Source organism: Camelus ferus, chromosome 11 (genome assembly GCF_009834535.1).
Source record: "Camelus ferus isolate YT-003-E chromosome 11, BCGSAC_Cfer_1.0, whole genome shotgun sequence".
Classification (NCBI taxonomy): Eukaryota; Metazoa; Chordata; class Mammalia; order Artiodactyla; family Camelidae; genus Camelus; species Camelus ferus.
The window spans coordinates 27597177-27622419 of NC_045706.1; the positions used below are offsets into that span (position 1 = coordinate 27597177).

General features: G+C 49.2%; 1 protein-coding gene across 4 annotated transcripts in view; it reads right to left on the reverse strand.

Annotated features, from left to right (window-relative positions):
- Positions 1–2949: 2949 nt before the first annotated feature.
- The window catches only part of GOLGA7B (golgin A7 family member B), a 63840-nt gene continuing 41546 nt past the window's right edge, over positions 2950–25243 (reverse strand). For 3 of the 4 annotated variants that reach the window (XM_032491151.1, XM_032491152.1, XM_032491150.1), the window contains 5 exons: positions 16740–17045; positions 9462–9587; positions 7256–7408; positions 7068–7169; positions 2955–5890 (listed from right to left, as the gene is read on the reverse strand). In XM_032491151.1, the coding sequence (XP_032347042.1) occupies positions 5780–5890; positions 7068–7169; positions 7256–7408; positions 9462–9587; positions 16740–16751 (504 nt within the window). In that variant the 5' untranslated portion in view covers positions 16752–17045 and the 3' untranslated portion in view covers positions 2955–5779. Of the gene's footprint in view, positions 5891–7067; positions 7170–7255; positions 7409–9461; positions 9588–16739; positions 17063–25243 lie in introns of those variants that run through there. The other variant, XR_004323851.1, reaches the window with a different exon arrangement.

The following is a 25243-nucleotide window of genomic DNA, read 5'->3' on the forward strand; positions in this document are numbered from 1 at the left end:
TACAGAAATCAATAACTTGAATTACTCCAAAATAACTAGCCCCTTCGTGCCCCTGCAGATCTAATTTTTCTGTGTCTGCATTTGCCCACGTGCTTCTCTCTGAGTCGGGAATCTGTCTTCATGAGTCAATCCATGAAGCCTTTTGTCTGACTGTGACACACAGTGGCCAAATGAGGGCAGGGCTTCGGGCCAAAGACTTGGGTTCAGGTTTTGCTCTGACACTTACTAGCTGTGGGCGCTCATCAGGCTACCTAACCATCCACTTTCCTCGTCTATAAAATGAGAAATTCAAATATAACCACCCACCAGAGTGCTAGAGAATGAAGTGGAATAACAGTGTACCTGAATTCCTGGCATACGTTAGGGAATCGGTGGACCCTTTATGTAGATTAATCTCTATCATGAGGCCACTGTATAATGAGGTCGTAGTGTAATTTCAACAATAACGTTATATCTTAGAGAAACAGATTATCACTTACAAAGATGTGTTCTCACAATGCATTCATTTTACAAATGGCAAGCTGAGACTCGGTGTGGTTAAGTGATTGACTGGGGGTCCGCGGACTGGTCCAGCCCTCTGACTCCCTTCAGACTCTTCCACCTCCCCCATCATCCCAGTCAGAACCACGAGTCCAGGGTGGTGCACGCTAAGTTCTGTCCAGAAGATGCTGAAGTGACAGGCCCTTTAAATGTCCTCAGAGGAAGAGCTGTGAGCACAGCACAGTCTGCCCTCAGCACCACCAGGAGAATAAATCCTCCCAAAGTAGCCTGAGAAGGGTCATACGGAACCCTTGGAAGGCTGGACTCTGAAAGGAGGGAAAGAACAGTTATTTCATGCCAGGCACATTCGCAGCTAGTCACTGACTTCAAAACCAGTTGTTCTTCACCTTTTGGGGCGGGTCATGTACCCCTTCGAGAATCTGCTGAAAGCTATGGATTCCCTTCCCTAAAGGTACATCATTCTGCATACAAGTGCTGGGGGTCAAGCATAAGAGCTCCTGGCAGAAACCTGGGCTGTTTTAAGATTTCCTTCAGTACCAGGGACCTTCTCTTTTAAAGGCTCCACCCCTTTAAAATCATATCAAACATTTCCATGTACACCCACAGTCCACACTCAATCACACACATACACACACACACAGACACACGCACATACTAGCTGAGTCAAACTGCAGTTGACTGACATAATGTATATTTTGTAATCATGTCATAAAACATTCATTTCAGTTTTGTGCTTTCTTTTCCTATTCTGGAGCAAATAAACTTTTTATTAAATTTTATTGAAATGCATCATACATAAAGAAAATATGCAGATCTGAAGTGTAACAGCTCAGTGGACTCAAAGTGAGCACACCTGTCTAACTGCTGGAGCAATGGACCATCGGGCCCCCTTCCACTTGCTGCCCTCCCGCCCCAGGGCAGCTGCCATCCTGACTTCTTACACGATAGATTCATTTTGCCTGTATTAGAATTTGCTATTGGGGAATCATAGAGTTCACACTCATTCTATGTCTGGCTTAATTCGTGGAACCAATACACTTTTTCATTCAGGTCTCAGGCATTGTCAGAGGTATGTGAAAAGTTCATGGACTCTAGGTGCTGTCAAAACCAGAGGTTCTCAACCTTGCCTTCACACCAGAATCTCCAGGGGAACTTGAAAAACTCCTGATATCCAGGCTGCACCCTAGAAGAATGAAATCAGGGTCCCTGGGAATCGGACCAGGCATCAGCAGTTTTTCTTGCTCCCCAGGTGACTTTGATTACGACCAACGATGAGAAACACAGGTGTAGGCAATTCTGTAAAGTATTAGTATCCCTGTTTTACAGCTGGGGAAACTGAAGCTCCAGGAGTCTCAGTTTACTGTGCTACTGTCACGAAGCTGGAGCTCCGATTCAGGTCTGACTTAGGGTGCTCTTTGCATTGACTTCATCCATGGAACAGTAAAGCCCAAACCAGGTGCCTTCCTGCCAGAAACGTCCTCACTGTAAGTCCTTCCAGAGCTGTGGAGAAGCGGGGTGGGGTTTCCCAGGATAAAAGGCCCTCCGGGAGAAAGGCAGCACCCCAGGGGGGCTGGTGGTCAGGAGAGAGTCACCACCAACTGGACTCCATCTTTGCACTGTGCCCCCTGGAAGCCACAGAAAAGTCCTTGCAGGTGGGAGCAGCTGCTGGTTTTGAGGTCACAGAGAAGTTTCCCAGCAGCTGAGTTGCTCTGGGGGTGCAGTACACAATTCTGCCGCTCGGTGGCACCATGAGCTTCTGTAAACCCTGTGGTTTTCACACACCCCCTGCTTTTGGCCCAAGGAAGCCAGACCACGGAATCGGAATCGGGAGGTGGTGATGGGTATGCAGCAGCCCACAGCTGCCCGGAGGTTCCTCTGCTTCCCGGGGCCCGATGGGGCCTGTCCCCGGCTGAAAAGGGGTGTGCAAGGATATGGCTGCCACGGACCCAGGAGAGAGGCTTCTTCCCCATAACTGAGCCAGCAGAGGAAAGCCAGGCAGAGAAGCCATGCCTCACCTGGCTTCTCCCCCATCAGCCCTTCACCAAGCTGCCCCTGTGGGCCTCATGCCCCGTGAGGAGCAGAACCACCCATACTCCCATGATGCCCTGGGCTTGGAAGTACCAGCCCCCCCCGCCCCCCCCCCCCGGAGCCCAGGCACTATGCCAATTCCTTCCCTGGGAATCTGCCAAATCCTCACCCTAGGATGGCTAACGGGGTCTCTGAAGCTGATATCATCTTCCCCACAGTTTAGATGAGACAAAACCAAGCTTGCCACTTTCTAGTTGTGTAAGTTTGGGCAAATTACTTAACTTTCATGAGCCTCAGTCTCCTCATCTGTAAAATGGGAATGCTAGTCCATACCACAGAGAGTTGTGAAGACTGAATGATGAATTATGTAGAATCTTAGCCTAGTGCCTGGCACATAGTAAGTCCTAAATAAGTGTTAGCTACTATTGTTTATTATTACTGATAATAATAAGGTTGCAAACAGGACAGAATGAACCTACTCGCACGTTAAAAAAAAACCAGCTCCATTGTTACAAGTTTCACACACCCCAGGTTTGAGCAGAGTCAGTGAGTCCAGCTTGCCTCATGCTCAGGCAAAGGCCCAGCTTCCTCTTAGAAGCAGAAAATACAAGCATCGAAGTCACCCAGAGTCCCATTCGGAGAGGACACCCCCAAAGCCCCCACCAGAGGTGGAGTCATTGTCCCCAGAGTCTGGTAAGATCTTCTGTGGGCCCACAGACCTGTGTGTGACCCTGGCCACCCTGAAGCCTCAGGCAACTTCCACTTGGGTGTCATCTCCATGCTCACTCTGACATCTCATGTCAGAGTGAGCGCTGGGTCAGGAGACCTCGGCTCTAAACCTGGCACAGTTGTCGACCAGCTGTGTGACCTGGGGCAAGTCACTCACCCTCTCTGGGCCTCATACTGCCTCATTTAGATGATCTTTAAATCCCCTTCCACACCTCTGCCATATGTATTTAGCAAAGTATCTGGCACATAGTAGGTGCTCATTAAGTGTTATTTAATTTCATAAAATCCAAGGCACAACCCTGCTAGGTTCTAGCACCCACATAGTTTTCTTTAGAACTGAGTGACCTGTGTGATCCAACCCTTAACAGGGCCCAACCCAGGGTAAGAGCTCAAGAAATGGCTTTTTATCTAATTAATTCATGACTTACTTTTGACCTGGCTTTCAGTCCAGCCTCTTCCCCCTACCCAAGGCTTCAAGGGCTGCATAAAGGCTCCAAGTTAGAGGATGCAGAGTGTCTGCCTCCCCACTAGACTACAAGCTCCAAGAAGACAGGGTCCATCCTGCCTGTGTCAGGGCACTGCCTCTTCAGGAAGACACTCAGCCCCGCCTCCTCAGCGTGAGGTGGGTGGGCAGCCAAGCATCCCCTCACTGTGGTCCTGGGGCAGAGTTCTGGACCCCATCGCCATGAGGAAGAGAAGCAGCACAGAGCCTCAAGCTGGGCAAGACCTTTTATTGGAAAAAGAAATAATAAAACGGAAGGCCACGGCATCACCTGTGCCTAGTTATGCCACGGAAGACGCACACCAGCCACATGGTGGGCCAGGGTGGGCACAGGCCAGGGTCAGGGGGCTGTGGTCGAGCTCCCTGGGCTTCAGCTTGCCTGGGGGACCCACTTAGACTCAGGGGCTGGGCAGCCCTCTCCAGCTCCCTGGAACCTTCCTACACTCCCATGTCCAAAAGAAAATTAGGCCCTCTGGTTCCAGAAAGCTCCCTGCAGTGGCTGGTCTTTCATATCCACTTTAGCACCTCCTGAGGCAGGCAGCCTCCTGTCCATCTTCAGGCACCAGGACAGGGCTGCTTCCTTCCCACTGGCCCCACTGGGCCTCCACCGCCAGGGCCTCATTGGCCGGACCCCCCTTTCAAGAAAGGAGTTTGCCTTTCCCCTGCGGGTCGGCATCTCCTTTGACCTTCCAAGGAAGCCTTGCTTGCACAGACTTAGAGGGCCCCTGAGCCCGGGCGGGCTGAGTATGCAGTGTCCATGGCCCTGGTGCCTTGTTACGGGGGACTGGGACTGGGCCATAGAAGGCCCTGGAAGGTTGGCTTTGATCTCCTGGAACCTTAACTTCCTTTTTGTTAGAATGTACGCAGTAGAGTCAGAAGGTGAGGAGAACCTTGCAGGTCGGGGAGAGGCCAGGGAGAAGAGTCAAGCTGGCAGTCCCAGGTAAGGGGCAAGGGGCATCAGAACATTTATTTACAGGGAGTCAGGCTGGACCCACACCGGGACGCAGCCACAGACCACCCCGTGGGAAGATATGACAGGCTGCAGAGAGGGGCAGTCCCTGTCCCAGCAGGAAGGGGAACATACAAGTGCACTCTCACACATACCTGCACTCACACGTGTGCTCACAGTGCACTCATGCACACCTGCACTCACACATACACGTGCATTCATGCACACAGTGCACTCACACACGTGCTTGCGTGCACACACACTCATTCTCACACACATGCAGGCTCTAATCTCAGGAAGTTGGCTTCATTTCTGGAGGTTCAACTCCCCCCCTCCAAGGCTGCGTCTCTCCAGGAAGCATTTCTCCGGACCCCGCATAACACCTGGAAGCCTGCAAAGTCACAGGAGTTGGACACCTCTTGGCAAGGTCAAGATAGCCTCCAGGCTCTGGGTGGAGGACAGGGACACCATCAGTCTGGAAGAGGTCAGGAGGGGGCTGGACAGCTCCCCACACAGCACCCACAGGCTGACCGCTCCTGTCTCTCCAGACCTGGGATTCAGTGGAGGCAGGACCACAGACAGGCAGAGGCCCCGTGGTGGCATCAGAAGAAGCAGGTGCTGGGAGACAGCCATGGGGAGCAGGGCCCCGAGGGAGCGAGGCCTGTGGATTTGGGGTGAAGAATCATGCAGGATGGGAATTCTCTACGGGACAGACCTGGATCCTTTCCTGGGGTGTTGGGGGAGGAGCTGCAGAGGAAAAGGGTTGTTCAAATTGTGCTGTCCCCACCCCAGCCTCCCCCTGGAAGACCTGCTGCCTCTGTGTGACCGAGACCAGCCCCACTGGGTAAGAGCCAGGTCAGGAACTGGACCATCCTGCCAGGGGGCAAAGGGCAGGGGGCATGGGTGGATGGCCGGCAGGCAACATGGGGCCGGTCCCCCTCCCTCCCGCCCTGGGCAGCAGGGTGGGCCCAGAGAAAGACTCAGAAGCGGGTGCTCTGGTAGCGTAGCCGCCGCAGGTCTGCAAGGCCCTCAGTCCAGCCGTACACCTCCCTGCAGGGACTCTCGGCCAGTCACCGGGCCCCCGCCCCGCCGCCCCCACCGCTGCTGCTGCCGCTGCCACTGCTGCTGCCGCTGCTGGAGCTGCCACTGCTGCACCGGTCCTCGTAGATGGAGATCTCGATCTGGGGTGGCGTTAAGGTGGGCTGCTAACTGCCGGGCAGGGCGGACAGGAACTGGCTGAAGGAGGCCAGCAGGAAACGGGAGGCAGAGCTGTGCTGCTTCCTCGACAGTAAGGACTCAGAGGCCTGGGGAGCGAGACCCAAGCCCCTCCTCGCACCTGTGCTCACTCTGCTCAGAGACACGGAGCCCAGACCAGCAGCTGACATTCTAGTGGGTCTATTACCATATCCCGGGACACGGATGTGCCCAGGACAGGGTGTTAATGCACAGGAAGTGGGAGGACTTGGGTGTCTTGAGTTCAAATCTCAACTCATCCTCTCTAAGCTATGTGACCATAGACCAATCACTTCCCCATCAATTATCTCATCTGAAAAATGGGGATAATAATAGAATCTTGGGGATATTGTGAGGATTAAATGAAATCAAGCATGTAAAGCACTGAACTCAATGCCTGGCACAGTGAAGGCTCTGTGACAAGAAGTACCTCTCCCTGGGCTTGGTAAGCATGAGATTCTGGGATTTGTGTTTTCTTTACTCTTTTTCCTCTCAGTTTCCCAGTAAAAGTTATTTTTTAACAATTCTGCTCTCACTGCTGCTAACTGAGGGGCAGGATGTGTGCACCTTGACCAAGTGGAGTGAGCAGACCTAGAACCCATGGGCGGGCCAGCCTCCCATGGAGGCCTCACTTTTCTCATCTGTGAAAGGGACCTGCCACATGGGATTCAATGAGGGTTACATGTGAATGCGGACATGTTCATGTCTGTGGAGATGTGCATATACCTTGAGGGGCAGTGCAGCCTGGTAGTGTAGGGTGGGCCTGCGCTTAGACCCTGGCTCTGACGTTCACCAGCCGGGCAGCCCTGAGCCAGGGTCAGCTATAAAGGTAATAATGAGTTACCCACTCTATAGGGATCTTATGAGAAGTATATGGATTCATACTTTCAAAGAACTGAATATGATGTCTGGCATGTATTAAGCACTGATTGAATGCAGCTCAATATAAGCAAATCCTAAAATTCACAAATAGCACCAATAACTTATGGTGGGGGAGGGGGATTCCTAGGAAATCCGTGACCCTGAGCAGAGGCCGCTAGGGTGGCCCCCTCTCCTGGCAGCCTCACCAGGGGCCCCACTTGTTGGCAACTCTGTGCCCTCGCACGGAACAGCCGGAAAGGATACAACCCTCATCCCACGCTCCACGGGGTCTGTGAGTAGGAGGCCTCTAGGGGCGAAGATCTTCTCATTCTGCTCCTGGATGTAGCGCGAGATCTTCTTGAGAACCTGCAAGGAGAGGGGCCGGTTGAGGATGAAGGTGACACACGGGAGCCCCAGGGGCGGAGATGCGGGGCTGTGTGGGGTGGAGCCACCTTCTCGTAGTGGGTCTCCATGCAGAGGAAGATGAAGTAGGCTGTGGCACAGGCCAGGCAGCCCTCCAGGTAGGAGCTGCCCCCAATCTTCTCGGCCTCCGCGTAGAAGCTGTTGAGGGTCTTCACAGTCTCCTCAAAGAGCTGCCGCTCGATCTGGAGGGAGAAAGGGACAGGGAGACAGGACGAGGTCAGCCCCTCTGAGTGTGCACAGTCACAGGAGGGAGGGAGGGTCTCAGTGCAGTGGTGGGGCCACCTGGGGGGGGGCAGGGAGGGAGCGCACAGGCACGACCAGAGAGGCTGCAAGTGCCCATGGAGCACTGGACTGGGAGTCAGGAGACCTGGGGTCCAATCCAGACTTGATCACCAACAAGCTGTATGACCCTGAACTAATGACTTAACTACTCCACCCTCAGTTTCCACACCTATAAAATGAACTAAGAATGAGTACTTGGCCCCCCTTAGAAACAGGAAACTCCCATGAGATTCTAGATATGAACATTTTATACAGCAGATCAGGCAGGAATTCCAGTGACTTTGTCTTTCTTTCTCTCTCTCTCTCTCTCACACACACACCACTGTGATGGCTACAGGAGAGCTCAGGACCTAACTGGTAGGGACTCTCCATGTTTGCATGGGGCTCCAACTGCATGAGACTGATTCGGTGAGACCTCAGGAATGTCCTTCCAGGAGAGGGCACTTCCTCCCAGCCAAGAGGTCACCCAGAACACAATAGCCCTGTGTGTTTGGACAACTGAGAAGCTATGCTGCTGGCATCCATAACCATAATAGCTAATATTTATCAAGCACATTTATTAAGCCAGGCATTTTTTAGGTATTCTTTCATTTAAGCCTCATAACGATCCTATCAGGGAAGTATGATGCCCACCCCCGTTGTACAGGTGAGGACCAGTGGAAGCTCTGCTTTGTGATCCAGACCATCATCATCTCTGGCCTCTTTAACTGGTCTGCCTGCTCCCAGCCCAGCCGAGTGGGCCTGGCAAAGTCAGATCATGTCATAACTCTGATCAAGAGCTCCCCAAGGCTCCCCATCTCTCTCCAAGTAAAATCCAAGAAGTCCCTCCAGGGCCTGGCCCTGTGAACCCTCTGAGCCCCACTGATGCCCACTGCTTCCTGAAAACACCACAGGCCCCTTGCGCCTGCATCCTCAGCTGCAGTACGTTTCCCCGGACACCCCCACCCCAGCTCAACCCTTACTCCCCTCAGGACTCGCTTTATCCGACAGCATCCCCCCACTACCATCTTCTCCCCAGCTCCCTCTCTGAACTTGACCTCCTGTCTTCTATTTCTAGTATTTGTTACCACCTGAGCTACTATATATTTTCTTGCCCTTTAAAAACATTTTTTGTATCCTCTGATAGAAAATAAGCTCCATGAGTTCACTCCTACGTCCTCAGTGCCTAACACATAGTAGGTGCTCAGTAAATACTTGCTGGGTCCTGCGCGAACGTGGCCGAGGCTCCACAGCTCCGCCCTGAGTCTGTGCTCTTCCTCATGCACCCTCCACTGCTGGCCTGGAGTGGAAGCCCATCAGCTCCCAGCTCAGCAGGTGTCAGGGTGTCTCTTGCCTCATTTTTTATGTACTTCAGAGCACCCCCCTTCCCCACTCACCCCCACAGGATCAGAACTGCCCATCACACAGGTTAGGGACCTCCCATGCTGGTCTAGCACAAAAGCCAACCCAACTCCACCTTCCCAAACCCATTCAGATCTGCCTGGGTCAGGACCTATAAGTGTCCCATCCCGGACACTCTAATTTAATTGATTGTGGGTGTGGCCTGAGCACCAGGGTTTTTGTAAGCTCCCCAGGAAATGCTAATGTGTAGCTGGGGTTGAGAAGTGCCGCTAAAGAGATTCCTGAACTCAGTCCTGCAACTGACTCAGCATCTCTGATGACACCTAATATCATCCAGTAAGAGGAATTTACATTTGTTTTACAAGCTCTCTAGGTGATTCTCTGAAATTTGAGAGCCACTGAACCAGAAAGTCTCTGAGGTTTTCTCAGCTCCAACTTTCTAGGCAGTGACAAAAAGTCAATGTTAAGGACATTTTTTAGTTCTTCTGTGTGAAGTAGCTGAGCAAGTTGTTTTCTGTATTATTTTTATACTGAAAAAATATATATATTTTTTAATAAGCTCCTCAGTTCCATCACTTCCTGTGTGCCACTTTTAGAAAAAGACATCCTTACCCGGCTGTCCAGCTCTGGGGGGAATTTGGTCTGGAACTGACAAATGGTCCCATCACTGTAGTCTCTCTGGATAAAGACCTTAGTGGCCAGCGAGGCACTTCGCCGGAGCTCCTGCAGATTGTGGACCTGGGGAGACGTACAGGAGACACGTGCTCAGGGAGATCATCCTTGTAGGTTTGTCCAAGACTGAGGGGTTTACTGGGATGTGGGTCTTTCAGAGCTAGAATCAGGAAAGTTCCCAGGAAACCAGGACAAGTCGGCCACCCCACAAGTGTTCCAGGACGGCCACAGGAAGCATACCTGTGGAGTTTACCCCAGAAGATGTCTCTAGCTATCCCAGAAAGATCTAGAAAAAGCCTGAGCACAGCCAAAGCTGAGCCAAAATGAGAGGTTCTGGAACCACCAACAGAGCCAGGAACAAATTTTAACAAGAGGAAGACACTTCCTGGTGGCTGGCCCAGATCCTGCTGCCTCTCTCTCTCTCTCTCTCACACACACACAGACACACACACACACAGACACACACACGCGCGCATGCATGGAGGGGCTTTTCACTCTTTCATTCAGCAAGTATCAAACATTCACAACTGGTCAGGCCTTAGCTTGGGGATCCCAGCCCTGGACAAGACTGATGCCTCGGACCCTGCAGAATGGACAGCAGGGTTGGAGGAGGGGAGCATGTGAGGCAGAGGAGGACCTGAAGCGCCCATGAACTCAGAGGGAGATGGGGGTTCAGACCAAGTTATGGCCCAGGTCAGAGATGCCATGAATCGTTTCCACAGTCCAGTACTTCTCACTGTAGGAGAGAAGAGGCCCACAGATGTCCAAATTCCTCAGAGAAAATTGTGGCTAAAGTGGGCTGAGGCCAGAAACTAAAGAAATCTCCTGCCCTGGTAGAAAAGAGTGGAGTGACTTCTGTCCCTTGTCCACATCTGCCCACTTGACGTTGACACAGACTGTAGCATTTGAGGGGAGTGGGCCCAATTCCACAGATGAGCAGGGCCTCTTTCTTCCACTCCCAGCCTCCATCACCCACGTTTGAGACAAGCATCCCACTGGATGAAATATGCCAGACAATGGAACCACGTGGAGCGCAAGCCCCAAAGGCAGAGTGAACACAGCCAGTTCATCCTGTGTAATTAAGGTGAATCTGTTCAGTCACTCAGCTTTCATTTATTGAGTCCCTACTATTGCCAGGCTCTGGGGATGCTGAGCAAAAGACAGTCAGTGAGCTCCAGGGAGGAAGACAAGTAAATATATAAAGAATTAGACTGTGATGAATGTTACAGAGAAGTAACATCTTACCCAGAAACGCTTACTCAGAAAAGGCTTCCTGGTCTGTGTGGAGTCATAAAGGAGTTACCAGTGGTAGGGGGTGGGGGTGGGGAGAGGAAGGAAGAAAAGGCAACCCAGACAGACAGAGATGCTTGGGCAAATTAACAGAGATAGCAGAGAACTAGGGTCTACCCCAATGACCGGAGGCAGATTTCAGCAAGGCTGAAGTTGGTTTGCGGATCAGATAAGAGCAGTAGATGATGAGACAGTACAGAGGAGACAAGGGTTAGATCACAAAGAGCTTGACAGGTTTCTCCTGGAGGGGAGGATTTAAGATGGAAGATACTTAAACTTGCTTCAAAGCTGGGGAAAGAATAAGTAATGAGAGAAAGGTTGTCAGTAGGGCAGTAGGAGCAGATAACAGGTAGATCAAGGTCCTGGAAAGGTGCAGATCAGAGACTCCTAACAAGACTTTCCTAAATCCAGGTGAATTTTGCTCTGCATAAGAGTGCGATCCCAAACTGTTGTGATTGGATGAAATAATGTGTAAGTGCTCCTCTAGCCTTAATGGCCCTCGATTTCTCTAATCAAGGTTTTAATGGAGGGAGTCCCCTTGACATGTAGTAGGATCCTATGATAACTTGGAAAAATTAGGAGTGCTTTGGTAATATAAATAAGTTATTCGTCGGTGTGTCTGCTGTCTGGTTAAGGTTTCATGTGGCTATATTTTCAAAAGAAAAGAAAGAGGATGTGATCTTCCCCACCCTTTTAAACCAACTTACATGAGCCAATTGATCTTGAGGATGGATTCCCCTAGCCCCCAGAGGATCATTCTGGCAGCTTTGTGAGTGGTGCATGGAAAGTGGGCATGACTGGGGTTGAGGGGCTAGAAGGAGGGATGACTAGCTCTGTAGTAGTCCAGGGGAAAACTAACGTGGGTCTAATCCAAGAAAAATGATGGTGAGAATGGAAAAAAAGGAAAAGAACGGTGCTTCAGTCATTCTGACCTGGGCTCATCTTCTTCCCCTCCAATATCCTCCTTTGTCTGTGCCTGAATGCACATGTGCACTGTGTGCTACCATGAAGGTATGTGTCTCTAGCAACTGGCTAGCTGTTGACCACAGCCACTTCTTCCTCCCAGGCACACAGATGGATTCATTCCCAGCCTCCCTTGCAGTGGGTGTGGCCATATGACTGTATGGAATGTGAGCAGAAGTGATAAATCTCATGCATAGGCTTGGCTCATGAAAACTGGCCACTCCTCTCTGATCTTTCCCCTTCCACAGAAACCAATGGAGCCATGTGTTGAAGGTGATGGATGCACAAGCTGAAAAGAGCCCGGGTCCCTGAATCACTGCCTGGAGGAGATCTACCTACTGATCAGGAACCTGTCTGGGACTTTACTGAGCAAGAAATAAACCTCTTTTGTAGTATGTCATTAGGATTTTAGGGTGCTACCTTACATAATACAGTCCCATTTCCCCTTGGCTTTTCTCCATGGGATCTCAAGTAGCCAGAGTGGGAGGGATCAACACCCTTTCCAAACCCAACAATATCCTGAGCCTTATCACACTGTCCTGGCTCTGGGTGACCAAGGATCTGCTTCCCTCCCTGGAGAGTGTTCATGAGGTCTTGAGAAGTTGCTAGAGGACAGTATCAGACACACTTTATATGCCAGAGCCTTAGTTTCCCAGATCTACTTACAGCACATCCATCACAAACTCAACTGTAGTTAGTGAAGAGTGGAATTTAAGGCAAGGCACGGTCTCCTGGCTCTTTCCATCCATGGTGGCTGAGCTGCAAAGTGCTGATGGAAAGATGACCCACTGACCTAGGAACAGAAAACCTGGCTGCTAGTCCTGGCCACGTGACCCTGGGAAAGCCTTCCCTTCTCTGGGCCTCCATTTCTTCAACTAGAAACCGAGAAGTTGGAACTACATAATTACTAAAGCCCCTGCCAGCTCTGACATTCTAGATGCCTTTTCAGGGATTACAAATGCAAATGATTACAGGGCCTAAGCATATAAGTGGGCCAGGTGGGGACTGGGGCTAACTAGAGAGCTCACACCCTGTCTCAAGAAAGCAGCTGACTATTGCCAGGTGAGAATATGTGCCCAGGTTGCCACAATTCAATTCTGATTTTCTAAGAGAAGCCATAAATCCAGATTTCCTTAATAATGAATATCTAGATTTTAAAATGTTTCCAATGAAATTTTTTTTTTAATAAACACTGAGCAGACCAAATAAGGCACACCTGTGAACCAGATTCATTCCTAGAACTGCCAGCTTAGGACCTTTGAACAAGGAATCCCAAGGCAGGGCCCCTTGGACTAGAGCTTAAGCCAGAGTCTAGGCCACTTGCCAGCTACTTAGCTTTCACGAAGCTGGCAGAGGTTTTCAGCCAAGATCCGTGATGCTCTGGAATCCCACAAGAGGGTTTCAGAATATACACACACCTCTCTATGAGGCCCCAGCTTCTGTGTTTCCTCTGGGTGGCTCCCCTGGGCAGTTCCCCTAGGGTTTCTTAAATGACCCAGACCCTTGGGCTTCTCACCCACTTCTCACCTTCCTCAACCCTCCCCTCTCCCATCACTATCCCCTAGTGGCTGACAGTTGAGTAAGGACCGGACCAAGAGGCACTGCATGAGGAAGAAAGAGAAAATCAGTGGTGAGATCTGCTGGCACCAATTTTCAAACTGCAGTGTGGCAGGGAGGAGGAGGCTGCAGGGAGAGCGGGTACCTGGGCTCACATTTAGGGATCTGTCCACCTGAAGGAGTCAACTTGGCAGAGTTGGGGAGGAGCAAGCCCTGGAATGCAGATGACACTCCCAGGCCAGGGCTGCCCAAGACAAACAGGAGGCCCGTCTGGCCCACACCTCCATCCTCATTAAAAACCTGCTAATTCCAGAGGACGCATTTGAGACTCAAGAATCAGAAGATTCAGCTGATAAGCCAACACCATGCTCCTTGGCTGAGGTGTGGAGGAGGAGTGATGATCATGAGTCACAGGCAGCCAAGTCGGGATGGAAACCTGGACACAAGGGCCTTCCTCCTCCTCAGTCTGCACCAGAGCCCCAGCCCAGGCCATTGTCTGCTCGTTGTTCATTCTGTGCCTCGGAGATCAAACTGCCAATACCCTACTTGGATAACGCTATTTAGGTGCATTTAAAAATCCTTTAAGGGCCAAACTCCACCACTTGGAGAAACCCCTCCCAGCCAGGCATCTCCAAGTTGTCCTTACCATCTGGACTGGTTTCCAGGGCAGACCCTGCTCCCATGACACACATTCGCGGAGGTCTGTCACACAGGAAATGGGCTCATTACAGTTTTCCAAATGAGGTCAGTGTATGGCTCCAGAGGCTTCATCCCTCCTCTGAGGTCCTCACGCACACCCCTCCCCTATTGCTAACTCCTAAACAGAAATTAGGGAGTAGAAAGATACAGTTTCCATGCCTTCCATCCAGGGACCCAGGGATATCAATTTTTCTCAGTTCTCTTCCTCTCTCTCTTCCTTTCTCCCCTTCCCTCCCTCCCTCTCTCTCTCCCCTCTCTTCCTCTCAAAACACCTTCTGTTGGAGCTGAGGACCTCCCATTCAGAATCCTAAGGGAATGGCCACAGGAGCTTGGCAGGAGGTTTTCTTTCTCCCAACAAGTTTTTCCTGGTAATCTTAACTCAGTCCAAACAGTAAAAACAGCCTGGGGAAAATGACTCACTCTGCAGCCCAGATAATGTGAACGTCCCGTGTCTTGGCACAGCTAAGGCTTCCTCCCTCAGTGCTTTCACCAGAATCCACCCTAGGCCAAATTGGCAAATGGGCAATGTTTGTCTTCAGCCCCTCATTCCTTCTGGACATTCCTCTGTCCCTTTGCCCTCAAGCTGAAACAGCCAGGCCAGTCAGGGTACTCAAGTCCCCACATGCCAGCCCTTCCTGAACTCCTTTGCATCCCTCCCCATCAAAGCCTCACGTCAAGACCCCTGGTCCTCTACTCTCTATTGGGCAACACTGTTGGCTAATTGGATACACCTGGATGCAGCAGATAACGCACTGGCCAGGGAGGCAGAAGACTTAAGTTCTAGTCCTGGCCCTGCCACTTTTTAGCCAGATTTTCTCAGATAAGTCTCAGCACTCCAGTTGTATCATCTGTAAAATGGGATAATGATGCCTTCCTTGGCTCCTTCACAGGGATGGGGCAAGCTTCTGAGCATTAGTTGTCTCATCTGTTAATTAGGGATAATGACACCCATCCTTGCCCACTTCACAGGTTTGCTCTAAGACCCAAAGGAGATTACAAATATGATAGCACTTTGTACACAGGAAAGTGCTATATTCACAGAAGCGTTATGAGCAGAGCCTCTCCCCAGGGAGAGTCATATACACTCAACAGCAGCCTCCTGGAAACACGGCCTTGACCTAGAGATGTAAGCCTGCTGGTTGGAATCTGTGAACCAAAGCAGGTTCACAGCTGAGAGAGAGAGATGCTGGGATAGAAGAGCCTCTTGGAATCTGTCAGATCACATCAGAGATGTCTCCACACTGCTGGCCCAACTGTGCCCATGTGGCTGAAGTCTCCCCTTTCTGCCATAAACCAGCAGCATCTCTGCTGCAGTCTGGCAGCCTTGTCTGGAAGGTGACCAGCTCCTTGGCCCTTTCTCCTTTGTTCTTCCTCCTCTTCTCAGTATCTTTGGGACTTTCTGAGCACTCTGCATCCCTCCACCCAAGAAACTAAGCTCCATGGGTCTGCTCAGGGCTTGCCCCCTCACAGGGTCCTGGGGGACACGCTATTCTAGCTAACCCTGTGCCTTGCCAGAAAGCCGAATGATGCCCAGCAACTGCACCTCATTCTGTGGTGGTGATGACAGCAGAATAACAACTGTATCACTTGGTATTGATGTCACGCTGCTCACAGGGATGCCCAGAGGCAGTGGCTGGATCATTCAAAAGCCTTTGCTCTCCCCTCAGCTTGTGTTCCAGCTGGGTTGGAAGTGGGGAAACACCACAAAAGAAGTCAACATCAGAACTGGGGAGACTCTGGTGTCCTGGTTTCCACTCCAAAATTCAAAGAAGAAACTTTCCATTCTGCTGCTGACATGCTGTGTAAGTATCAAATAGGTCCTCCCCTTCATGTGTTAACTTTACCACTTATAAAGTGGGAACATAAAGAGCTCCCTTTCTCTTGTGAAATGAGTGGGTAGAGGAGGTAATTCCTGATCTCTTAAGCATTGCATATAGATCCTGCCCTCAGTCAATAGGCCCTTGGTTCAGCTTTCAAGTCCCCTGAAGGTGACACACCTATAGGCACACCCTGAAGAAGGCAGGTCTTCCCATCAGACACAAGAGAAATGTAGTCTTCTGGTACAGGAAACTCAGAAGGGATGTGAAAGCAAGAAAGGGTAACATGCAAAAGCAGATTGGTGCAGGCAGGGCATTAAAACCAACCATTCGGGGTTTTGACCTGAGGATTCTTTGTCCCCTCCTGTCCCACACCTCCTTCCAGCCCCCGCAGAGGAAATGCGGATGTAAAGGTAAGTCTGTCATCTCTTAGCCAGGCTTTTGGGCTCAGAAGCTGGATGGATGCACCACATAGCAACAGCAGCCAGCCGCCTTCCCTCCCCTAAAACAGGCTCAGGCTCGTCTCCAACTCTCTAGGGAAGCTTTCAGGGCTTGCAGTCCATGGGAAGGAGAAACCCCACCTGAGCCCCCCCCCCCCCCAGCAACCCTGCTACTAGTGCCAACAAGTGGTGCAGGCAGCTTCGGGACTCAGATGGGGAAGATTGACACGCCAGGGGTGAAATGAGCTCCAATAAGGAGCCCCTCTCTTCCACCCTGCCACTCCGCCCCCCACACCTTCCCTCTGGCTCGACCCAGGACACTACCCATCCCACTTTACCCGCCACCCTTCACCCCACCCTACCCTACCCTCTTGTCTTCTTTTCCCGCCCCTAGAGAGGATGTGTCCCCATAGCAGTCGGGCACTGCCTGCGGGCCAGTGCTCGCCCCCTACCTCGGTGGCCATGTTCCGGGGGCGCTGACCTCTCCGAGCCTGCTGCGGGGCCCGTTGAGGAGGGACGTCCGCGGTGCTGACTCGGGAAGCAGGTGGGCTGCCGGCGGCGAAACGGGGCCCGGGGCGCTGTCCACGGTGCTGATGCGGACGCCGCGGGCCCGGGCGCCTGTGGGCTGGTGGGCCGGAGGGCGCCTAGGTCCTGGCGACCGTCATTGTGCTGTCCGCGGTGCTGATATGGGCGCCGGGGCGGAGAGGCGAGGCCGCGCCCGAGGCTCTTCGGGGCCCGATCGCTGACTGCTGCTGATCCTGCCGGGAACGGCCCGGTTTATCTTTGACAGCGGCGGCGGGCGCGGGGGCGGCGGGGGGAGGGGCCAGGCGCCTCCGCAGACCCGGAGGGGGAACCCGCGGCCCCCAGACTCCGGCGCCCGCCCGCCGGAGAGGAGCCCCGCCCGCGGCCAGAGGCTCCGCTCCTGCCCGGCCCAGAGGCTCCGCCTCTCCTGCCTGCCCTTCCCCCTAGTAAGAGCGCCAGCAGCCCTGCCCTCGCTTTGTGGCCTCCAGAGACTTCCAGACCCGGAGAAGAGAGAAGCCGGACTGTTCTGGGGCAAGATACTCCAGCCTGCGAAGGCTGACGGTCCTCGACTCATTCGCAGGCCCCCAGGTGCGGCCTCTTTACCTTTCTAACACCCCTCTCCTCAACCCCTCCCCCACCGTGGCCCAGGCTGCCTCTTCTGTATTTTTTCTCTTTCTCTTCCGTTTCTTCTCTGTGCCCCACTCCTGAAGCTTACATGGACGTTCCCTCCTCTACCTTATCTCTTTTTCACTGCCTTGAAGCCTATTGGCTAGAGAAGGATGCTGCAGACTGCAGAGAATCATTTCCTTTCTTTAAATATGTGCCCACCTTTCATCCCCAGAGATACCCTGGGGTCTCCTCCTTCAAGGAGCTCCAGAATTGAAGCAATCTTTCCTTGTTACTTTTCCTGGCCCTGCCCCCAACCCTTACACTTTCCTCTCTCCTCTGAAATCCCAGAGTTTACAGACACACCACCACCACCACTTAAAAACCACAAGCAGATGGTGCCAAACTGGTATGCCCACTCTGTGAGGATGGCAGGTCTGGCCCTGCTGCCTTCTTCACATTTTCGACATCATGCCTTCCAACCAGATGACCTTTCTATTTGCTTAATAAACAAAAAGGAAATACCAACACAGGTGCCATTTTACACACCCATAATACCCCTTGTCTCTGAGGGGAAGCTGGGTGTGTTCTCTGCAGCTCACTGCTGCCTTGGGGTCAACAGCAACAACCCACACAGAGGGAGCAATGGGCAGCCAGGAGACCTGGGTTCTGGCTCAGGCTGTATGACCTCAGGCAAATACTTCACATCTGAGCTTCTTTCTGTAAAATGAGTGTTGGGCTTCACTAGACCATTTCTATGGTCCTTTCTCTTCTTTTTCTCAACCTCTTATTTTGAAATTTTCAAACATACATAAGAATTGAAAGACTAGTACAATAAACTATACTATCCACCTAGCTTCAACAGTTGTTAATATTTTGTCACATTTGCTTGATAGAAGATACAGAAACATAGAGATATATTTGGCTAGATTATTAGAAAGTGACAGACATTGTGAAGATTTATTCTTAAGTACTTCACCATCCATCTCCTAAGAATAGGGCATTCTCCTACGTAATCACAATGTTATGATCACACCTTTAACGGTTCCATTTCACCTAATATCCTAGGATAGTTTATTGCCCCTAAAACACATTATAGCAAAGATCCCTCAGAACTTCCCTCCAAAATTTTCATTTTTAATAGCTAGCATTTATTAAGCACTCACTATGTGCCAGGCCATATTCTACATACTGTACATGTGTTATCTTACATAATCCTCACAATTAGCCTTTGAATTAAATGTTATTATTATCCTTTTATTATTCCCACTTTACAAGTGGGGAAACGCGATGGTGGCTTAGATTAGGGTAGTAGCAGTGAAGGTGGTGAGAAGTGGCCAGACTCTAGATATAACTTGGAGGTAATGCTGACAGGATCTGGGGATAGATTGGAGGGTGTAGTATGAAAGAGAGGTAAAGATGATTCCAAGTTTTGAAGTCTCAGCCACTGGAAGAAAGGAGTTGCTTATTACTGTGGGAGGAAGACTAAGGGCTGAGTAGGGATGGGGAATAGAGTATTGGATGAGTTTAGTTGATTTAGATTTGAAGTTTGATACACATGTTATACATCTGAGTAGGCAGTTGGGGTTCAGGGGAGAGGTTGAGGGTTGGAAATATAACTTCAGGAGTCACCAGTATATGAATGGTATTTAAAACCAAGAGACTAGATAAAATTATCTAGAGAGTGAGTATAGCTAGAAAAATTGTTTAAGAACCAATCCTGGGTACTTTATTACTTATAGTCTGGGAAGGTGAAAGGATTCTGAGAAGAGTGGCCAGCAGAGTAGGAGGAGACCCAAGAGAGAGTGGTGTCCTGGAGCCAAGCAAGAAACCTGGGAACAGAGCCTTACCAGCTGTGTCAAGGCCTGCTCACATGTAGAATAACATGAGATTGAGAAATGACCACTGGACTTGGCAGCAAGAAGGTCACTGGTGGCCTTGAGTAGAGCTGTTTTAGTGGAGCACAGAGATGAGATCCTGATTAAAGTGGGTTTGAGAATTAAAATGCAGGAAAGGAAGTACAGACACTGGGAGTACAGACAACTCTTCAGAGGCATTTTGCTGTGAAGAAGAGCAAAAAGTAGCATGGTGGCTCAAGGGAGAAGTAGGAGCAAAGGAGGTTCTTCTAAGATGGAAGACATTAGAGACATTGCTGATAGGAATAATCTATTAGAGAGGGAAACATTGATGGTTCATAAAAGAGAGACTTAGTTGCAGAAGCAAGCCTTTAAGAGGTCAGCAGAGGATGGAATCCAGGGCAAACATGGAGGGGACTGCTTTGGAGAGAAGCACAGACAATTTTCTACCATGAATATAATGGAAGAAACAGAGTCAAGGTCACAGATACAAGTAGGTTAGGAGGTTTGGTATTATAAGCAAAGATCTGAGCGCTACTCCTTATACCTCTTCAACTAGCCAGAGACTTTCGTGCATCATGACCTTTCTCAATAAGTACATTCAACCATTGTATATGGAGAGTTTGCCATGTGCCAAGCATGGTGCTGGCACTTGCCTGTACAGCTCAGGGAGAGTTCTTACCACTGCAATTACAGGACTAGGACTCTATAGAGAACCTTGAGCTCATCCACTTGTGGATGAATGATCCTGTTTAATATCCAGCTCCTCTGACTAGAGACATTGACAGCCCCAGCCTTTTATCACTATATTGCCTCCAAGGTTATTATAACAATCTCAATAGACCTCAAGGCTTGGAGTCATCAAAGTGGACGCTGTGAAGAGAGATCCACTTTCACAGCGAGAACAGTTCCATACTGTGCTGATTCAAGACTGTGATGGGATACCACAGGATGGGGTGTTCCCACACTCCAGTCATTTGGACTTTAACTCTTGAGGCAGGAGAAGACGTTGAGATTTAATCTGACTGATCATTATTACCCAGCTGCCTTGGGACAAACCAGTCCAATGCAAGGGCCTAGCTCTTTGATGTTTTGTCATAAATTAATGAGTCTACCCACAAAATAACATCAAAGGAGATCCACTAACCAATTCAGTGTTATCATCCTCTAATCTGCAGCCGCATTAGAAAGTCTCCCCAAAAGGACCACAGCCAGAAAAAGAAACCAACTGAAAGATTTGGAAATCATGATATCTGGAAAGAGATGAGAGAGAAACCAATGCCTGCAGACTGCAGAGGAGACAGGGAAAGAGCCGCAAATCTCAGGGAAATGAAGAAAAAGCTCAGGGAGATGGAGATTTTCAGCACTTGGGCCTGGAAGGAAAACAATTGCATGAATGCTTGAGGGGGAAATTGTGGTCTGGAAAGTCTTAAATGGTGTCATCTCAGAGCACATTGTGGAGACTACGAGGAAGTGTGTGGTAGGAAACCGTGTCCCTGGAGTCAGGTGACATGGGTTTCAACCCCTGGCTCTGCTATTTGCTATGTGATCATCAGCACATCTCAATCTTTCTGAGCCTCAGTTTTCTGATCTGTAAACTGGTGGCGACAATTCTCCCTCCCCAGATAGGATCCCTCCAAGTATAGGAGACTATCTCTAGATGCTACCTACTCTTCTAAATCTGGCCTGTCAAGAGGAAAACAGGAAAAGATTTATGGAGATGCTTGCTAGAAAGCCTCACTTCTTCCAGGCCAAGCAAGTTTTCCTAAAGCACAGAAAAGATCAGCAAACATGTTTTATTGAACCCAGTGAGCAGATACTGATCACCCACTGTAGGCCAAACAGAAAGATGCCCATGGGATATTTCCAACCTCCAAGGACACTAAACTATAATCAAGTGAGGACCAGGCTCTGTGACAAGTGTTTAGGTGGAGACAGTCTCCTCAGGGTTGGGGTCCAAACTACATGACATTTGAGCTTGGACTTCAAGGATTTGTGCCATATCCCCAGACAGCGGATGAAGGGACACGGTGTGCAAAAGCAAGAAGGCATGAAAGGTTCCTAGAAACACAGCACCTCTAGAACTTCAGACTCAGGAAAGCAGCTGCCAGGCAGCAACAGGGATGACTGCAAAGGCCCTAGAAACATGAATGGAAGGGACCCGCTCTAAAAATAGTACCAGAGCAGGCAGACCGTGACACATGTCTGGAAGTGGAGTCGCTAGGAGGTGACTAAGCTAATGGGGAGTTGCCTCCCTTTCTTATCTTCATTCATAGTCTCTCTCCATCTCCTCTCTCTGTCTCTTTCTCTCTCTGTCTCTTTCTCTCTCTCTTTTACAGGTTGCGGAGTGGGAGGGAAGTTTCTATAAGAATTCACAGCTACCCCAGGAGAAACTGCAGATACTGGGGAGGACTATTAGCCAAAGTGCTTCCCACTCATTACAACAGCCACTGTGCCGGAGGCCCAGCAGAAGACCCAAAAGACTCTGTTCTGACAGTGGTTCCAGAGACACTTTGGAAGAGTGATTATCGAATGATACACTGCAGGGCCTCACCTCCGTACCAAGCGAACTGGCAACAAACTCACCAATCACTTTAAACCATAGCCAACTGGGGGAAGACTGCAAGACTTCTGACTAAGTGATGGAAATTCTTTGAGGAAGTAAATAGGCATGAGCACAAAGGGTAATAGGTGCTTATAAAGCATCATTAATTACAAGAGCCAAAAGGGATCATAGAGTTCAAGCCAATTTCAGCTGCAGAAACCTTTGTTTAAACAAAGTTTGCATGAGAGTCAGATATATAAAATAAACCAAAGAAAGTGGATTTGCATGAAAGGGGGCAGAATTTACCTTCTCTACCACCCCCTCACTCCCTACAAGAAGCCCCCAAGACACCCACTCTGTGGACTTCCCAGGGCTCAGCAGAATATGGTTTTTTTCATCATCAAAGTAACACATGCCTATGATTTTAAAAATCCAAACATACTGAAAAGCTTATAATAAAAGACAAGAGTCCCCTGCCCACTCTATCCTATGTCTTCCTACCTTCCATGATTTCTCCCCTGGAAGAAATGACTTTTCACTCTTTTAGCTGTTTCAGCTTTAAATTCTGATTTTTCAGTTTTCTTTACATTGCTAAATGATATGCCTGTAATTCTATTTCTTGATTTATTAACTTTAGAAACTTTGTCCCGTTTTCTGCAGTGACAAAAGAGAACTTAGCTCACCCTGCCACCCTCACGTCTCAATATAATTACAGAGCTACTCGAACTAAATTTTTATTGTTATCAAAGTAATACATGCAATTAGTTGAAAATTCCCACCAAGGGCAAGGGCTTAGAGCAAAAAACAGAAGCCCTGTCCTACAGCCACTATGGAAAGCTCTATGGAATTTCCTCAGAAAACTAGAAATAAAACTACTATATAATCCAGCAATTCCACTCCTGGGCATTTATCTGAAGAAAACAAAAATACTAATTTGAAAAGATGTATGCACCCCAATGTTCATAGCAGCACTATTTACAATAGCCAAGACATGGAAGCAACCTAAGTGCCCATCAACAGGTGACTGGATAAAGAAGATGTGGTATACACACACACACACACACACACACACACACACACACACACATGCAGGAATACTACATAGCCATAACAAAGATAAAAATTTGCCAGGGTTAGGCCTGGAGGGTATTATACTTAGCGAAATAAGTCAGACAAAGAAAGACAAATACTGTATGCTATCACTTAGATATAGAATCTAAAAACAAAAGAATGGATATAACAAAACAGAAACAAACTCACAGATATAGAGAACAAGCTAGTCATTATCAATGGGGAGAGGGAAGGGGGAAGGGGCCTGATAGGCATAGGGGATTAAGAGTTTTTTAGTACAAACTACTATGTATGAAATAAATTAGCTACAAGGACATATTCTACAGCAAGAGAATATAGCCAATATTTTATAATAACTATAAATAGAGCACAATCTATACAATCTTTGAATCACTATGTTGTACACCTGAAACTATTGTAGATTGTAGATTGTATTGTATATTGTAAATCAACTATACCTCAATAGAAAAAAAAAAGAATACCTACAAAAAAATAAATAAAACAGACCAACATTTAAAAAGCAAAACAAAACAGAAGCCCTGTCCTCTCTCTTCCTTGCCTCTCATTCTCCCTACCCTCCTGCCCACTGAGGTGAGGCTGGCTTGTGGGAATAGCAAACTTCTCTATTTGGTTCTGTTTCTTGTTCTTTTTCCATAACATTCATCACCTTTGCTAGCAAACACTGTAACTTACCTATGTCTTCTGTTTGTCTTGCCTGTTATACTGTAAACTTGGGCAGGGATCTCTGTTATGTTCACTGATGTATCCCCAATGCCTAGGATAATATCTGACTCAGTAAATATTTGTTGAATTAATGAAAGCAAAATTCTCTGGAAAAGGAAGAGAAAGAAGCAGGGTTTCTCTGAGATGGTGTTAGAACCAATCATTTTACATCTGATTTGTTTTATGGGAAGGAATGAATAGAAATGAAAATTTTATTTTGTAGATGATACAGAATTATTCTGGGCAGAGGGGAGGGTACTACAATAGATAAAGACCTCATTTCAGACCCACTTATTGGCTTTTCTTGTTTGAACCAGTTGAAAAAAAGTAGAAAGAAAGTAGGTATTTGCTTAGGTTGGTAGAGGCTAGGTAGGAAATCGAGGAAGTGGCCTTTGGTCACCCCATTCTCCCAAGGACAGCTCCCACTGTGGAAGGAGAAGCAGAGTGTGTCCCCCAGAGGTAACAGCCACCATGGGCCTCAGAGCCAGAAGCCATTAGCCAAGGGCCAGGCACTGGGCACTGGCAGGAAGGAGAGAATACTGTCCTGAGCCCACCCATCCAGCACTGTGAATCCCACCTTTTAGATGCATCTCAAAGCCCATCAGTCCCAGGAAGCCTCTCCTGAATCATCCCCCTCCCAACGGGGGTTTATACCCACCTCTCTCATGGCTGCTCTCTTACACTGCTTTGCCTGGTAGACTCCTACAGAGCTTTTAGGATTCCTGACCACTGGCCAGGTCACAGGGCAGGTTCTCACGATTGAAATGTTTCCATAGTCTTCAGAGTTCTGCCAGCCAGTTCACCATTCCCTGCCTCCTTGTCACCTATTCCTCCTTCTGCAGCCCTGGATATTTCCCTATACCTATAGCTTCCTTGGCTAAAAAGTATCACCCTCTCTTCACCAAGGCCACAACACCCTGGCTCCTACTTCTCCTGGGCCCCGCCCATGTGCCCCTGCCCATCCCTCCAGCCCTTCCCACCACCTCTCTCCCTCGCACTCTCCACACCAACCCACAGCCCTGTGCATCTTTTATTTTTTCAGTCCCTCAAACAAGCTATGTCCTGTATCACTTCCAAGCCTGCATATATGCTCTGCCTGAGATGTTCTTTCCCTCCTCTTCACCTGGATAACTCTCTTCAAGTCCCAATTTAAAATTCACCTCCTTGGCTAGTACAGTTCTTATCTTCTTTTTCCCTATATTTTGTTTATTCTAATTATATTTATTGAAGTGTTATTCTTTGTTGATTCTAATAATAAAAAATTGAGACTTGTAAAAGAATTAAATAAAAAATAAAATGTACTTTTCTTGGGGAAGCCTTCCCTCGCATTTTAGTCATGGTTAGGTGCTCCTGTTATAAGCATCCTATACTTTCCCTACAAAACAGTCATACTTCCTAAAGTTTATTTCTCTGTCTTCCCTATTAGACCATAAGCCCCTTGGGAGCAGGAACTTTTGTCTCCTCAGCTGCATCCCCAGAATAGTACCTGGAACATAGTAAATGCTCAGTCAATATTTGTACAGGATGTGGGTTGAGTTACAGGAATGGGAATGTCTGCGTTCAGTTCTACAACACTGAGCCTCCGGCAGAGAGAGGTGTGGTTCCAATCATGAAGGACTTCACAGTTTTGTCT